We start from the raw sequence: 19276 nt of genomic DNA on the forward strand, positions 1-19276 counted from the left end.
ATGATGCATTGATGCACTTCTCGTCACAGTAAACGCAGTTTTTTTTTGTTTTGTTTTTTTGCTATTTTTTTTTTTTTTTTTTTTCAGCAATTTTTTTTTCTTGACAATATGAGACCGCTTGTTCCGGCGTTATCCAATATTTTTACCAAACTGAAGACATTCATTTTTTTTTTTTTTTGTTTTTTTTTTTTTGTTTACACAGTTTTCAGAAAAGGACTGTTACAGGTGTGTGCTGCTTAATGAATTTAATGATTTTTATTACCTTCCAATTTTTGTTTCGAAAAGTTCGTCTGCTACTTTGCAGTGCGTTAATTGACTGATCGACGTCTTACGTCACATTACAATCAAACCCAAGCGTATGACGTCATGTTCCGAGCAAAGCTGATCGGACCCTGAGTTACGTCTGGTTCAAATTATGCATTGCACAAGTACCTTTTCTTCTTTCTTTTTTTTTTTTTTTAATATTTACACAACTTTGATATTTTTATTAAAATTAATATTAAAAACAAGTTATATTATTTATTCCTAATCAAGATTGATTTTATTTAGACTATGTTTATATAATTACAAAACTTTTTAATTTTCGAGAGGTGTGGACCGAAATCTGTTCTTGTGTTTGTTTGGTTGGGATCTATATTCTCTACTTTGTCCAAAAATACTAACGAATCTCTTTGTCAAATAGAGTTATCTCCCTTTCTCTAATGACTTTTTATGCAAAAAGCGCCAGAAAAGTGATGATAATGGAGCGGAAGGAGTGGGTAAGTAAAACATAAAAATTATTAATGTGTAAGTTACACAGACACAAGAAACACAGACACATGTTAAGTTGTCTCATAAGTTTATTTGTCTAGATAGAAAAGGTGTCGGTGCCGGAAGTATTGGTCCAAAGTTTATTTAATTCCATTTCATATCGGCACGAAAAGCGTTTTTGGTGGGCTTCGAGTGAAAACGTCTTGAATTCTTCCGACCCTTTTTGCGGGCTTTCAGTTCATCTTTTAATGCTGCTCGAGCCATTATTTCGTTCTGATATTCCTTTGTTACTATCGTAGCATCAAACTCGTCTTCACTGTCTGAAAACAAATAAATAATAACAGTATAGTGAATATATTTCAACATTTTTTTCCGATTCCGATACAATTACTGATTCCGATTTTCCGAATCACTTAATATTTAACTATAAGGTTGATATCTTTTTTTTTTTTTTTTTCGATTACTGTAAAAAAACGCATGTTAAATTTGGAAATATTTTCTCAGGCACAAAAATACACTTGGGGGGGGGGGGGTATGAACGGGGGGTTATGACCGATGGACTTTAGTTTTATTGGTTGTTTAAAATCATTAAATATTTATTATTTTATTATTATTATCAGCAGTGGAAGATTTTGCTTTAAACAAAATAAAATAAAAAAGACAATTGAAAGAATCGTTTTTGGCATCGGAAAATAGGCACATATTTTTCTGATTTAGATACCGATTCTGATACTCCCCAAAATTCCGATTTTTCTGATTCCCATTGATCGTCCTAACGTTAATTTTAATATTACTAGATGTATTTACATCAAGGCCATCCCTGTAAGAGGCCTAGAGACATTAACATGTGCAATCTTTTACTGACAGCAATATTCCCAGTCAGTCAGATATCCATTTGCCTGCTAAAATTTTACTACCACTACCACCAATAATAATAATTGTTGTTCTTGTTGTCATCGTCGTCGTTGCCAATGCTGCTATTGCATCCAGTTTTTCTTCCCTCGAGATAATTTCAAACTTTTGTAACACTTTATTTACACAAATAGAGAGTGTATGAAATTGTTGATAGTGGTTGTAGCTAACCGAGTTTTTTTTTTTTTTTGTGAAAGTTTGACAATGGAGGACCATAGATTGGAGCTCAGACGAGCAGTTGTCATTTGAACCAAAGATCTGAATTCAAAATACGACTACTACTACTACTACTACTACTACTACTAATAATAATAATAATCATCATTATCGTCATCATAATCACGATCATCATCATCGTCACCAGCACAGCCATTGCATCCAGTTTTTCTTCCCTCGAGATAATTTCAAGTTTTTTGTACCACTTTATTTACTTTCTAAAGGAAATGTGTGTTCTCCCTATCATTTGAGTGGGTAAGGGACGGACCACCTTCCTCTCTCCAACAAACCAAAGAAATGTAGGTAGCAAGCACTTGTAAGACGATAACAACAGATGCACAGTTAGTGACGATATAGGTCACGTGCCCTCTTATTATTCGCCTTTCTGTTGGTTCATATAATAATGCTTAGCATCCGAAGAATTTATAAGATTTGCTTTAGATATATGTGATATGAACAGCTTAAAAACTTTGGTAATAGTTTCGCTTACTATTTTTTCGAATGTTCTTATAACATGGCAATAAGGGTCTTCCCAATAAACCGCACTCCCACTTAGGTTGTTTTAAGTACTAAGCAAACCAGGGGAACAGTGGGAGGCTTGCAATTAGCAAAGGTTGGAGGAGCTTTACTGATCTGCTATTTATCGCATTTTATTTGGTTCTTAAATTTTATTCTTGACTATTTGGGAAGAATCTATTAGGCATGAGTACACAATGTGATGAGGGTTGAGGACATGCGTTGCATGGAAAGAAATGATGCGAAAATGATACAGTGAATGTGTAATGTGGGTGTTAAAGACAGGCTTAGACCTGATGATATCAGACGATTAAACCTTTGTTACTATCGCAGCATCAAACTCCTCTTCATCATCTGAAAAAAAAAAAAAAAATCGATAATACCAACATAGTGAATATATTTCAATATTACTAAACGTATTTGTTAGTGTTAGGACGATAAATCGAAATTGGAAATCATAAAAATTCGAACTTCTGGAGATATTGAAATCGATATCGGAATTCAGAAAAAATTTGTGCTTGTATTCCGATGCCAAAAACGATTCTTATAATTGTTTTTCTTTATTTGATTTTGTTTAAAGCAAAATCTTTCACTGCTGATAATAATGATTAAATAATAAATATTTATTGATTTTAAGCAACCAGTAAAGCTGAAATCTATAGATAATCCCCACACAAATATATTTTTATGTTTAAGAAAATATAAACACATTCAACAAGTGTTTTTTTTTTGATAATCCGAAATAAATAACAATGTTATAGTTAAATATTTAAAAATTTATGAAGAATCAGCAATTGTATCTGAATTAGTAATTTAGTACGGAATCGGTAATTGTATTGAAATCGGGAAAAATATTGGAATTTTCCCATCATTAGTATTAACCCTTATCCCTGAGTGGCTAATAAATAAGTGGTGACCACCGTGTAAAAAAAAAAAAAAATCAAAAAATCAAGGCCATCCCTGTAAGAGGCCTAGACAGCAATATGATATTAGAAGATTAAACCTTTGTTGCTTCTGCAGCATCAAACTCCTCTTCACTATCTGAAAAAAAAAAAAAATCGATAATGCCAACAATATTACTAAACGAATTTACTAGTCTTAGTGTTAAGACGATAAATCGAAATTGGAAAGCATAAAAATTGGAACTTTTGATGGAATTGGAATCGGAATTTGTGCCTATTTTCCGATGCCGAAAACGATTCTTTTAATTGTATTTTTTATTTGTTTTTTTTTTTTAAACCAAAATTTTCGACTGCTGGTAGTAATGATAAAATAATCGATATTTATTGATTTTAAAATACCAGTAAAACTAAAATCTATAGATCGTCCTCCATAAGCGTGTTTTTATGTTTGCAAAAACATATGCAACATGTAACATGAGTTTTTACGATAATCCTAAATAAATAACAACTCTATCATTGAATATTTAAAGAGTTAAGAAGAATCGGAATCAGTCATTGTATTAGAACTGGTAATTTAGTACGGAATCAGGAAAAATATTGGAATCGTCCCATCACTAGTATCAAGGCCATCTCTATAAGAGGCCTAGAAAGTTAACATGCATGATCCTTTACTAAAAGCAATATTCTCAGTCAGTCAGATATCAATTTGGCTGCTAAAATTTTACTTTCGTTGCTGCGAGAAAATATCTGAAAATGAATTTAAATTAACATTGAGATAATTAACCAGAATGAGAATCCGAAAAACTAAAACTTTTTGGAGAATCGTAATCCGTATCACAATCAGATAAAAATTGTGACTATTTTCCGATGCTAAAAACGATTCTTTTAACGGTGTTTTTTGTTTGTTTGTTTTTGTTTAAAACTTTATTTACTATTGCTCATATTAATGATGAAATGATAAATATTTATTGATTTTAAACTATCAGTAAAACTAAAATATGTAGACCATCCACCCCATCTCCACATAAGTGTATTTTTACGTTTGCGAAAATATATGTGTACATTACATAGGCTTTTGCAGTAATCTGAAAATTAAAAAAAAAGAAAATTCTTTATAGGTCAATGTTTCAAGATTTTAAAAGAATTGAAAAAGAATCCATAATTAATTATATTGGAATAAGGAAAAATATAGGAATCGTCCCATCAATAATTTTAACCAATCAAATTTATTTCAGCTGAGGTTATGTATATTTACAACAATGTTTTTCAACTTTAATTTAGTTGTTATGCCTCCTTCAATCATGCAGCATACAGCTATAGTCATGTTGACACACTGGTTCAAAGTTAAGCAATATTGAGCTTGGCTAGTGCAAAATGGGTGACAATTTGTTATGAGCACATACTTTGTGCAAGAAAAATCTTTTCAAATTCAAATTAATCTACAAGTCAACCATATGCGTGGCGATCACCAAAGTTAAGCAAAGTTGAGCCTGGTGTGTGCGCCATGCGTAAGTTGCTGGAATCTGTGTTAAATAAAGAAGTGGTCAACCACCTCAACAAAAATAACCTGCTCAGTGACATGTAATATGGTTTCTGTTCTGCTAGATCTACAACTGATGTGTTAACTGTAATATCACGCAGGATTAGTTAATCTCTTGACGGGGGCCTTCATTTCTAAAGCTATTAGTCTTGACATATCAAAGGTTTTTGATAGGAGTATGACATAAAGGTCTACTTTACAAGATTTCCAGCTACAAAATAACTGGAAATGTCCTCTCAAATATTATATCCTTTCTCATTGATATATACAGCATAATTACGTTGACACGCTGGTTTCTGTTAGATCACCAAAGTTAAGCAACGTTGAGCCTGGTTAGTACTAAAATGGGTAACCATTTAAGAATTCCAGGTGCTGCATGGGCTCTCTGCTTATTTTGGCATTGTTTCTGGTGATCCTGGACTTCTCCTTGCCACTGGACTCAAGAAGTGCTAATTCAGGAGAAGTGTGGGTGAAGATTGCGCAACCCTTGCCTCATAATTACATGCACAGTTACCCTTACAGGGGATATCCATTGTCTTTCGAGACTGAACAGAGGCTTCTCTCTGATAGGTTTTTAAGAGTAGTGGTTCATGGGCAAAAATCAAAAGCTCATAGTATCAATGCCGGCATCACTCAGGGTTCCATCCTAGGCTCAACTCTGTTTTTGATCCTCATCAATGATCTCCTAAATTACATTTTAGATTATTCATAGACATTTATGCAGACGACACAACCATATATGGCAACACTTCAAAGGCTTGCAATGACCAAGCGCTCTCTTTGTTAGATCTCTCGGCCTATTATACGGATGGCCTTGTGTGTAAGACATTCTTGACATAAAAGACGTGGAATAGGTGTTAAAATTATAAGACTATTTTCTTATACTACTACTACTACTACTACTACTACTAATGGTGATACAATTAGGTAAATATACAGCTGTAGTTGTGTTGACACACAGGTTCCCCAAAGTTAAGTGAACCAGAAAAGAATAGCGATGTCTTTTACTGGAAATTATTACATTAGAGCCATTTTTTTACACACTTGTGATTGGATAAAAATAACAACCCATCACAAGCCACTATGTAGCACAGCTACCGCTCACCATATGACACATAACTACAACTACTATTTTTTTGTTGTATCTACTTTTAATTACTTGGACTTTTGGCCAAGAAAACAAAAAAAAATATGCACACATACACACACAGAAATTGTATATATATCCTTTTTACAAAAACGCTGGGGTTTTCATTAGTTAGTTTAGAGTCCACAGAGTGAATGAGGTATTGTGGTAAATATTGCCAGTCAAGAGTAAAGTCACCAAAGACTCCAATTTTCACTTTAGTAACAAAAGACCCTGCAACACTCCCCTCCCCAGATCTTATAGGGCCTTGTGCCTAAGTTTGTTTTGTCTTTTGGAGATTTTACTTTTTTAAATTTTTTAATTTTATATTGGAATTTTTTAAATTGTAATTTCTTCTTTAAACGGAATAAATTAAATATGAAGATCAAAGTGTAGTATCTGTTCCGGCAGATACTGCAAGCAAGGACCATATGTGGGAGTAGTTCCACATATCAGACCTTGATCAATGTAGGGGCAACCCTTCATATCAATTGTCACTATCCAACTCCCATTTCCCACCCATCGGGAGCTGGTCCTCTTTTCCCTTCCCTCCCTCTCTCTCCACATTAAAAAACGGCCTTGTGCCTAATTTGCTCAGTGGGGAAGCAAATAAATACAATCTGTTCTCCAGATGCTGCACTTCTATTTCTTGTTCTCTTTCGGCGGGGGAGCAGTCCTTCATGACTGAGAAAATTTTTTATTTTTGTACCTTTTCTCCACGTTAAAAAAAAACGACTCTGATGTCTAACTCTGTCCCGTGGGGAGGCATTGTAAATAAGTACGATTACTACTACTAATGGCGATACGATTGGGTACATTTACGGCTGTATTTATGTTAGCACAAAGTTCCCCGTAAGATCAAAATTAAATGACATTGGTCCTGGCTAGTATAAGATGAGTAGCAGTTTAGGAAGACCAGGTGATGTATGTACCCAATATCTTTTCAAATTTAAATTAATCTCTAAATCGAACCTATGCAAGGCTATCCTTATAATAGGCTCTAGCATTTTTTACATACTTTGTAATTGAATAAAAAAAACAACCAATCGTAAGCTGCTATTTAGTACAGAAACACCTCACCATATGCCATGTGACATAAGAGGTGTTTGATATGAGTTAAAATTATAATACTATTTTACTGCTACTATTATAACTACTACTTCTAATGACAATAGAATTGATTACATTTATAGCTGTAGTCATTTTGAACGTCCTCCATAATATATGTCTTAATATTAAGGAGGGCCGTGTATTTTGGCACACAGGTTTCTGTAAAATGATCAAAGTTAAGTGACATTGTTCCTGGTCAGTATAAGATGAGTGATAGTTTAGGAAGACCAGGTGCTGCATGTACCCAATATCTTTTCAAATTTAAATTAGTCTACAAATCTATCATATGCAAGACCATACTTATAATACATTTTTTTACAAGTTCTGCGCTTGAATAAAAAACAACCAATTACAAGCTACCGTTTAGCACAACTACCACTCACCATCTGACACTGACATGACAGGTGTGTGATAGGGGTCAAAATTATAATACTATGTTACTGCTACTACTATAACTACTATTACTACTGCTACTAATGACAATACAATTGGTTACATTTACAGCTGTAGTCATGTTGGCACACAGTCCTTGTAAGATCAAAGTTAAGTGGCATTGTTCCTGGTCAGTATAAGATGAATGACAATTTAGGAAGACTAAGTGCTATACGTACCCAACATCTTTTAAAATTCAAGTCAATCTACAAATTGGCCATTCTTATAACAGGCTGAAAGTTCTAACATCTGTAGTATTTGACTGACAGCAAGATTTCTCGTCAGTCAGCAAATATCTTTTCAGTTGCTAACATTTCACTCGCATTGCATTGAGCAAATTTAACATATATACTTGTGTATAAGTCGATCTTGTGTATAAGTCGATGTGCATTTTAACACCAAAAATTGTGTCTTTTTAGGTATTATCTGTGTATAAGTCGACTGTAGATTCTAGATAAGTTAAATGGTCCATCTTATGACTCTTTCTTGCACAGATAATTTCCTTTATTTGTTTTTCTTTTCTTTTGTAAAAAAAAATATATTATAAATTGTTTCTCGGTATCCGCAAGCGATAATACGTACATTCATGCAAGCATGATCTATTTGATTTTCATGTATAGAACCAACCCGCGACACACTTGCATGCGACAAATGCAAAGGTTGCTAATCAGACATTCTGATCAATGACATGCTGTAGCTTCCAGGCGTAGTTACTGTTTTTTAGACATAATTTATGTCACGTACCAGAATAACGTAAACACATACATTGCACGAGCCATAATATACTGTAATAAAGTGAGCGCATGTGTTAAGTACCATTAAATGGTTTCATTAAATTGTAAAAACTTATTGAACTTAGAGAAGAACGACATATCATAAACACTACATTTCCTAACCTACTAAAAAAAATATCATATCACCAAATATATTATTATCAAACTTAGGCCTATAGCCACGTCTAGAGAGTGAACATTGCGAGAGCTATTTCAATTATTATTAAGCCTCCCATTGAAAAACCGCACATGTGCTTACATGCTGGCAAACACACTGCAGTAATGTTCGGAAGGAGTGCGATTAATTACTAGGATTGCTGGTATATACTGAGTGCACAAACAAAATGGTGTTACGATCGAGTGCAAAGTCACTCTTTAACAACATTTCCAAAAACGTTTCCTATGTATAAGTCGACCTCAAAAAAATAACCTTAAAACCGTCTCTCAGAATTTCGACTTGTACACAAATTTATATGGTAATTCTGAAAAAGAAAGGTTTAACTCATTAAATTTATTTCAGCTGAAGTTCTGTGTTTTAAACAGGTTAGACATAACAATGTCTTCAACAAATTATCGAATTTTTTAACAATACCTTTTTTTAATCTATATATATATATAAAAGTGAACGTGTGTGTGTGTGTGTGTGTGTGTGTGTGTGTCTGTGTACATTTCCCTACGCAATAACTCTGTCAATTTTAAGTCTAAAGACTCAAAATTTGATATACAGGGTACTGAGATTTCGGAAAATCGACGTAATTGGTTTTCGGCCAGAAATTTGGCGATTAAGGGGTCAAAGTTCAACGATTTGACCTTTGAGAACTCTACCAAACTCCTCCGACAATTTTCGGTCTAAACACTTGAAATTTTAGATATAGGTTCCTTGGACATGGATCTAACTTAATAACTTGATTTGAGCACAAAACAATAAATTTTAAGGGGTCATAATAGGGGTCAAAGTTTAAAAAATTGACCGTTTTTTTGTTTTGTTTTTTTTTTGCTCGGCATACACCTCCAAACACTCGGGCAACGCCGGGCACCCATTGCTAGTAACTACAAAAGAAAAAAGTTATTTTGTTTGGTTTGTTTTTGGTAATAATATAATTTGACGTCTGACAGTATAATGCAATACGCAACAAAAATGGGATTATGTTTTGTTTTGTTTTTGTTTTTTTTTTAATATTAAATAATGGGTATTTCCGAGTAAAACTCTATTATTAAACATGTAATCGGAAGAAAAAAAAAAAGTTTAAAATATGTAAAAATGTTATATCCAGTCGAATGTTTATGAAGTCTAACCCATTAAATTTATTTCAGCTGAAGTTCTGCGTTTTAACAATGTCTCCAAAAAATTATCGAGTTTTATAACAATATGTTTTTTTTTTTATAACTAAAAAATGAAAAAGATTTTGTTTTTCTATGCATTTGCTTAGAACTTAATTTACCATTGCTGGTTCTAATAATAAACTGATCCATATTTATTGATTTTAAATTATCAGTAAAACTAAAATCTATAGCCATAAAGTGTATTTTTACGTTTGTGAAATTATATGTGTTTTTGTAGTAATCCTAAATGTTGTTTTATAAATTCTTTATAGGTCAATATTTAGAGATTTTTAAAATAATCGAAATCAAAATTTTGCATCAAAATCGGAAAATCAGAAAACTCGATAATTGTATTGGAATTAGGAAAAATATTGGAATCGTCCCATCAATAATTTTAACCAATCAAATTTATTTCAACTGAGGTTATGTATATGTATTGACTAAACAAGACTGTAAATATGAAAAATGAACTTCGTTTCTGTGTGTGAGTTCGTTCCCTATGGACTCGAAAACGGCTGGGCCGATTTTTATGAAATTTCACATGAAGATACTTTATATGCCTGGCAGTGTTCTTAGATAGGTTTTGTATTGGAATGTTTTCGATAAGTATTGATAAGTGATAATCGAATAATCCGATCAAAGAAGGAACAGGCGATTTTGATCAAAGTTAACACCTTACACAGCCTAACATCACAAGTGCATTTGAGAAGTTTTATTACCACACAAGCAGAAAGGTTCGTCATATAAAATCAATAGTAGGTTCTTTGATCGAAATGAATACTTCTGTTTAAAGCATAATTGCACAATGATACTTGACTCTTGTATTTAAAACTTTAATACAAGCCATTCTTTATAAAAACAAATTTATAAAAATCAACAGTAGGTTCTCTACAGTGCAATGTAGACTACAACGTACTGTGGACTAAGTCACTGCAGGGAGGCATATGAAGCTTCCTCCTCATACACCACGATTGGTCCACAACTAGAGAAGGCAATCGATTGATTTGATTGAAAAATGGTCGATTTCATCAATTTTTGATGACAATAAAAAATTTGTGAGTGTGAAACATTCGTTGATCATTATTCAATCCCGGGCAACATCGGGTATCCTTGCTAGTTAATAGATCCATTTAAAAAATAAAGATAAATTTACCTTTAGAACACGAATTTTTTGATTTCTGATAACCTTGTTTAAAATCTTTCTTTGATGTCGGCCTGAAATTAAAATCTTCCTCTTCTTCTTGTTGCTGCTGCTGTTGTTGTTGTTGTTGTTTTTCCATAAAGAACGAATCTAACATGGTGAAAAGTTTATATTTGTTGTAACTTTGATAGTCCGCCATTTTTGCTTCTTGTTCAAACAGGGGTAATAAAAATCAAAGTGTGTATTTTCTGAAAAATAATAAATGATTAATAAAAAATTGAAAAAAAAAAAAATTTTTTAAATGAAATAATTGTTTTTTTAAATTTTTGAATTATAAAAATATCCTTAAATTAAAACTATAACATTTTTTCAAAGATTTTAATTTAAAATAAAGAAAAATTGTTTTGGGTTTCTGTTCAGTTCATTTTTACTTTTTTATTAAAAAAAAAAAAAATAGCAAAAACTAAAAAGAATGACAGGTAAAACTCATGATTTTTTCAGGACTGTTTTTATTGGACTCTCAGATCACGTGACGATGTGGCTGTCAACCATTAGTTGATTTAGTCACATTGTCACCCATTCTCTTCAACCTCTCTCTCTCTCTCTCTCTCTTTCTCTCACGTGATATTGCTAGTCTTAATTTTTTCAGTTTGATTTTTAATCAGTTTATATGCGTGTCACGTTGGGCCAGCTTTGAATGCTACAGTTTTGTTTTCGGTTAACGATTCTAGCTGATAGCACTCAAATACTTTATTTTTTACTTTTGAAATCACGACTATTATGATATATACGAAATCTGGACAAGTTAAAATATCATATTTAAGCGTATTTTATGCCCTGGCAAAGCCAGGCGCCTCTCCCCACCCACCCACCCCCGATAGTATAGAATAAACAAAAAGAAAAGAATGAAAAACAGACAATAGAACGGACACAAAAAAATATAACCATGACATGTGTTCTTCAGAATTGTTTGATCTATTCTCTGCTTCCTTTGTTCCAGCTCGTTTGACTCATTGGTCTAGTGGTCTTCATCAATTTGATGTTTTTATACGTCATTGTAATACAACTTCCTATTTCAGTAGCTTCTTTCTAAGAAGTGCAGACTTGTGGAATTCTCTTCCTGCGGACTGCTTTCCTCCTACCTACAGCCCCGGTCTTTTCAAGACCAAGGGCATTAGGCATTTCCTGTCTTTGCAACAATCATCTTCCGTTCTTATTAGCTCCTTACAACAGGTGGTTTCACGTCTTGTCTGGAGCAATTTTCTATTTAAGAATAAATATCTGAGAACTGATATCTTCCAAATTTCAAAAAGACGTCCTCAACCGAAGCGTCATACCTTTGAGTTTTCAAGAACATTAAAGAAGGATTTGAAGACATTGTTATGTTTAGTATGAAATAGATTGATTAGCATTTATCTCCCTTTACCAGCCCTTCTAGCTTAAGGACTTCTTTCTGACCTCACACCGGTCGAAGCTTCCAAGAATTGCAAGCGTGTGGAACTCTCTATCTACTGACTGTCTTCCTCCTACCTAAATTTTTGGTATTTTTAAGACTACTGCAAATAGACATCCCATTCTTAGCAATAATTATCTTTCGTTCTTGTTAGCTCTTACGATCAAGGGGCTTCATGCCTTCTCTGGAGCGATTCCCCAAAAAAATATACATTCACAGCAAGAACTCGTCGAGCGACCATAATCTAAAAAAAGACTTTCTCTTCTTTTTTCCATGTGCTTAGAACCAAGCAAATATTTCATGGACAGAGCTTCTTTGCAAGGGTTTCTTATTTATAGAATACATTTCTGTGGAATTGCTTCCCTACATATTATAACATTATCGCCTTCAAATCCAATAGCAACAAATATTTGTCATAAATCGTCTTATAAGTAATCAAATTATTTTATGTAATGTACATTCTGTTGCACTTTTTAAAAAAAATAATTGAAAATTTTATATCTATATCATTAATTGCTAGATGAAAGATAATGTTTTTAAAGTGCACCAAAATGTACATTACATAAAATAAATCCAAGGTAATTTTTTGATTCAATTTAAATTAAATTTTTATACCTTACTTTGTAAAATTTATAAAAGTGCACTTTGAAGATAGATAAATTTCAAATTGAATCTTGTACCTTTATTTTTAAAGCCTATAGTAAAAACATTTTGTTTAACAATTTTCATGCCTTGGATGAAATGCTTTTCTAACTTGTATCTTATCTTTTAAAGATTATATTTTAAAACTCTCCTTCTCTCTATTTCAGTCTATATTTCTCCTCACACCACAACTCATTTTTTGCAACCCCCTCTTTGTATTATTACAGGTCTGAATATTCTCTCTGTTCCACTTTGTATTTCTCCTCACACCACAACTCATTTTTTTGCAACTCCCTTTCTGTAATACAGGTCTGAATAATGAGAAAATCTGATTTTTTTTTTTTTTAGCAAAAACTTTAAAATAACTTTTTTAGATTAAATTTTTTGAAACTTCTTTCAGAATAGAAAATCTTTACAATTTAATAAGGAACATATTTCATATAGGTTTCATTAACAAATATTCAGTGCATAATGAGAAAAATAGAAATGAAATTTTCTAAAGGACTGTATAACTGGTTACGGTCAGTAGTAGTCCTCGCCAGCAAAAGTCTTTGTTATTGTTATTCTGTGCAAGGACTAATTATATTCGAAGTAAATTAAAATTTGTTGATTTTCTTTAAATCTTTTTTAAAGAAAACCGATTTACAAGAACAAATATTGCATATTTTTGCTATTAAACCTTTTATTATTTTAAAATTTGGTCTTTGCTCCTTTTATTGAAAACAAAATTAGGGTTTAAATTACATTTTTCAAGTAGTTATAAGCTTCGAAAGATAGTAAATCTAAATATTCAAGTTTTCATCACGCATTTTAATGGCGATTTTCTGACACTGCTACAGCGGCGCATCTCCAAAACTGGATCGCTAGAGAGCATGAGTTGTACAGCGCCGCCTACAGCGTACTACAGCGGTGCCGGTGCATCTCCAAAATCGCTCGTTGAGTATTGCGTCACTTTCAGACATATTGGAAGGCTCCTATCGCTCCTGGGATTTGTACATAATTGGCCAACTAGTAGATGGTCTGCAAAAGAAAAAACAACGGTTTTCATCAAACGGAAATGAAATCATGTCGTCTTTTCTATGGCGACAATTTTATTATTTCACCTAGTAGCTAAACTGCTTGCGGTTAATTATTCAAGGGAGATAATTCCGAAATTTTCGTTTATTTTATCGCGGTCATTTCCCTTATATTAAATTAATTTCTACATTTTTTTTTTTTTTTTTTTACAAAGGAGTCACCACTTATCAAGACCTGGGGGCCACTCGAGGATAATGGTTAATGAGTGTACAGTGGTTAAGGGAAACATGTCATTATTAGTGAAAATTTGGTAAATTGGATTACTTAAGGGGATGGCTCATCAAGAATTTGTTCATGTTGGACTTGAAGACAACCATATTGTAGTCAGTTGGAAAGCAGGAAAACGGAACAGTTTCACAGGCGTGCAGTTCTAAGAAAGAACCCCTGTTCATAGAATCCACGTTCAAGTTTAGGCACAGATAGAGGAGGGGGAATTATCCAACATTGCTGATAAACATGGCGTTGTCTCACCATCTACCTAACACTTATTAACCCTTAATCTTGAGTGGCCTCCAGGCCTTGATAAGTGATGATCCTCAAGTAAAAAAATCTCTTAAGCTTCTTTTTAAGCAAATGATTTTGTGTGTTGAGAGAGGGACTTTGGCGCTTATGGCAACAAAACTCCGATCCAGGGGAGATAACTAGCATAAACAGAGCAACAAAAAAAAAAAACATTTTGCAAGGTATAATTTGGGACGCACATTAATTAACGTACACAAAAGTAAACAACCTGTTATAATGAAACGATGTTAATTAGTCGACAAAAAATAAATAAACTTGTTATTTAAAAAAAAAAAAACTTGTTATTTAAAAAAAAAAATAAGAATACATCACTCCTTGATGGCAATAATTATACTGGAGGAATACTTACTTCTCCATTTTCCGCCAAAGGAATTCTATGAGATGAAGGTGAGACATCTCAGTTCTCGTCCCCAACAATTTTCGGATGTGTCTTTTGGCAGGGGATCAAAAACTATTATTTAAGAATAAGAAATTTGTTTTTCTTTATTTTAATCGTAAAAAAATCTAATGAATCCGCCCAACAAGTGTTTATTTGCATGGTACAAATGAAGTACAATATTTAATATTTGTGTTTAAACTTTGATATCGGTCAGAAATTGACAGTTTAAAGGCTTCAAAATCACACATAAATTTCGCCTAGGAAAATAAAAGTTATCGTCAGGCTTTTTTTTTTTCTTTTTCTTTTTTTTTTTTTAATCTATAATAATAATAACAACAACAACAACGGGGAAAGTGTGTTTACTTTGCCATTTGAAGGAAATGTTGAAGTATTTAAACTATCAATTTCTGGCTATGATTAAAGTTTAAAGTTTATATAGTTCACTTGTTTATCTGGACATGCGAAACACAGAATCTTTGGCCTCGTTACTATTATATCAAGAAAAGAGGAAATTAATCAGAATTATTCAGGCAAGCAAAAAAGTACTGAAAAATTGTGATGTTTATTTAAATAAAAAAATGGTACTCTTGCAGAGAACATACCGTGCTGAAACAATAACGTTATTTCGAAATCCATTTTAACATGGGTAGGGAGTTTTTTCTTTTTTGTTTGTTTGTTTGTTTGTTTTTAGGGTTTTTTTTTTGTTTTTTATTAACTATTCTGTAGTTTCATCTAGCAATTGAATAAACAAAACATACCGTAAAAATTGATTCCTAATCTCATTCAGGTATAGTTTAATTGCTAACTTGTTTCCTTCTCGTAAACTCTTACGACAATTTCCAGAACTCGGCTATAGTATTCAATTTAGGTGTGTTAGAAATTTCGTGAAAAATATTGAATAATTCCACCCCGTCTTTCCAAGCTTATAACTCCTCGACAAATGTAATTCAAGCCCTATTTTTTTTTTTTTCAATTAAAGGAGCAAGGACCAAGGTTTCATAAAAACAAAAAAAAAACAACGTGTTAAAAAAAAAAAAAGGTTTTAAACTTCGAAGGTTACAGGTAAATTTCTAAAAAAATCACTACTTTTTTGTTTTAAATTTGAATATATTATTTATTGATCTTTTATCTTCAATTTGTGATATATAAGACTTTGGTGAGTAAATTAATTATTTACTTTTTAATAGACATCTCAAAATGGAAGGCGTGAATTAATTCAACCCCCTGTCTTTCCAAGCTTATAACTACTCGAAAAATGTAATTCAAGCGCTAACTTTTTTTTAATTAAAGGATCAAGGACCAAGGTTTCATTAAAAAACAAAAGAAAAGAAAAAACAAATAACGTGGTTAAAAAAAAAAAAGGTTTTAAACTTCGGACTTTACAGGTAAATTTCTAAAAAACACTACTTTTTTTGTTTTAAATTTGAATATATTATTTATTGATCTTTTATCTTCAATTTGTGATATATAACACTTTGGTGAGTAAATTAACACTTGAAAATGGGGGAGACGTGAATTTAAAAAAAAACGTTTGTCTAAAATATTATATTCAGTTTATTGGAAAGAGCATAAAATTTCACATTGACCCTGAAAATATCGTAAAAATAGAATCATTAGAAAAATTTTGATAGATTTTTAAATTTTAAAAATTGAAAAATACTGAACTCGTAAAATTCAATTAATTTCATTAGTTTTTTTTTTAAATAAAAAATACAAATTTCTATTACTTTTAAAACAACTTTAATAGTTTATTTTAAAAGTATAATCCATAAAGAAAATAAACAACCCACTTTTAAAAGAGAAATTACGAGTTTTTTTTTTATGTATATTATTCGCAGTTTCGTGTTAGGGGGTGTCAAAAAATCCTACAAAAATTCTGATACACCTAAGTATTCATGTAGCGCGCGCGCGCGCGCGCGTGTGTGTGTGTGTGTGTGTTTTAACATTTTTTTTTTTCATTGTTCCATAGATTATATTTAGCGTCCCAAATTATACTTTGCCATTTTATGTTTATGCTGGTTATCTCCCCTAGATTAAAGTTTTTGTTGCCGTAAGCGCCCGGTATGGCATTTGGGCGCGGTTATATAATTTGTCATTGTGCAAAGGGACACGACTCTTATTTACTAAAAAGATTCGTTCATTTTACAGCTCATAATTTAGGACGTTCGATCTGACGATATTTTTTATTAAATCAAAACATTAAAAAAAAAAAAAAAAGGGGGAAGGTTGTATTACTATACACATAGATTCGAAAAAGTTGTCAAAAAGCAAATATATAACAAATAAATGTTATCAAAGGCAAGATAAGTTACTTTTATACCTAACTGGATATATTTTTCGTGTTTTTATTCACTGTAACATGTTTATTCAGCTCGAAAAACATGCAGTGTTTACCGATGTATTGGAAAATTCAAAATGGCGGTCGACACTCTCTTTAACACGGTAAGTTCAGGAAAAGATGTTATAAATAATAAACTAGACAAAATACTGTTAGAAATTCGCTCATTATATGTTACCGTGACATAAGTTGACATATATTCGGTGTTTTTTTAATAGTATTTTGTCTAGTTTATTATTTATAACACATTTTCCCAAACTTACTATGTTAAAGTGAGTGTTGGGCGCCATTTTGAATTTTTCAATACATCGGTAAAGACTGTATGTTTTTCAAGCTGAATAAACATGTTACATTGAATAAAAGCACAAAAAATATATCCAGTTTGGTAGAAAAGTAACTTATCTTGCCTTTGATAACATTTATTTGTTATATATTTGTTTTTTGACAACTTTTTCGAATCTATGTGTACAGTAATTCAACCCCCCCCCCCCCAAAAAAAAAAGAAAGAAAGCTGCGAAGATTTTTTTTTTTTAATTTAACCAAGTGGAAAATTATTTTAATACAAAATGCAGTCTTTACGCGACTATAAAGAGAATCGCTTCTGTTTTAATGTGAAAACCAACGATAATTTCATTAGATGAAAATATTTAAAAAAGAAGCTGCGGCTTTTTTTTTTTTTTTTTTTTTTTTTTTTATTATTATTATTATTATTATTATTATTATTAAAAAGTAAATGTTATTGTAAGGTTTATAAAAAATGTAAAAGAATGGAACTCTTTAATAAAACAAGAATGCTGCGTTTTGCTGCGGTGATATTTAAAAAGAAAATTTCTTTTTACTGTAACAAAGTTTATAATAATTTAATTATGACCCCAACATCTAGTTTTTAACATTACAAAAAATGAAAATACAACGATAGTTGTAGGGAAATTGTAAACAAGTTGAAAACATTAATCATACAAACTGTACGCGACTATTAAGAGAATCGTTTTTGTTTTCATACCATAATTTTTATTTTTTGCGACACTAAAATCAATGAACAAACGATATTTACATTGGATGAAAATATTTAAAAAAGAACATGTGCCAATTTTCTTTCTACATTTTTTTACGACCACTTTTTTTTTTTAATTAAAAAGTAAATTTTATAGTACGGGTTTTTTTTTTTTTTTTTAGTCTTTAACATCGCGAAAATGGGACGAAAGGAAATTATAATTTTTTTTTCACACACACACATATATATATACATATATATATATATACATACATATATATATACACACATATATATATACATACATATATATATATACATATATATATACATATATGTATATATACATATATGTATATATACATATATATATATATATATACATATATATATGTATATATATATGCATATATATGCATATATATACATATATATATTTGCATATATATGCATATATATATACATATATATACATATATATATTTACATATATATGTATATATATATGCATATATATATATACATATACATATATATATATACACACATATATATACATATATATGTATGTATATATATATATATATGTATATATATATATATATATATATATATATATATATATATATATATACATATATATATATATATATGTATATACAGGGTGAACAGAAAGTCCTTGGACAATTTTTAGTTTTCAAATTAAATATTGTTAAAATCACTTTTTCTCTTTTCGAATAAAGTAAGTATTTAGTCTAACTATTGATCTAATTATTTTCAACAAAAATATTAAAATAATTTTGTTTAAACTTTCAGAAAAATGAGCAAACGAGAGGCCATAATTCTGCTTCATTGCGCGGGAAGGACAAACTCAGAGATTATTAAGCTCTTGAAAGTGGCTAAATTCACCGTGTACCATGTTATGAACAGATTTAAGGAACTTGGTACATCTGAAGACCGTCCTAGGAGTGGAAGACCTCGCACTGCTCGAATAAGGAAGGTAATTAAAGCTGTCCGAGAGAGGGTAAGGAGGAACCCGAAGAGATCTGTAAGACAAATGGCTAAAGACATGAATGTGAGCGTGACCTCGATGAGAACCATCGTAAAAAACGATCTCCAGTTGTCCCCCT

The 19276-nt window shown here is 31.4% G+C and overlaps 1 protein-coding gene across 2 annotated transcripts in view; it reads right to left on the bottom strand.

The window, feature by feature from the left end:
• Positions 1-201: 201 nt before the first annotated feature.
• The window catches only part of LOC145254577 (uncharacterized), a 44652-nt gene continuing 25577 nt past the window's right edge, over positions 202-19276 (bottom strand). Inside the window, exons 2-3 of one of the 2 annotated variants that reach the window (XM_080113187.1) lie at positions 10754-10989; positions 202-1070 (exon numbers count right to left, since the gene is read on the bottom strand). In XM_080113187.1, coding sequence (XP_079969313.1) covers positions 895-1070; positions 10754-10940 — 363 coding nt within the window. In that variant the 5' untranslated portion in view covers positions 10941-10989 and the 3' untranslated portion in view covers positions 202-894. The remainder of the gene's footprint in view (positions 1071-10753; positions 10990-19276) is intronic. The other variant, XM_080113185.1, reaches the window with a different exon arrangement.

The sequence above is a fragment of the Euprymna scolopes genome, chromosome 30 (genome assembly GCF_053919585.1).
Source record: "Euprymna scolopes isolate OS-2025 chromosome 30, ASM5391958v1, whole genome shotgun sequence".
Classification (NCBI taxonomy): domain Eukaryota; kingdom Metazoa; phylum Mollusca; class Cephalopoda; order Sepiida; family Sepiolidae; genus Euprymna; species Euprymna scolopes.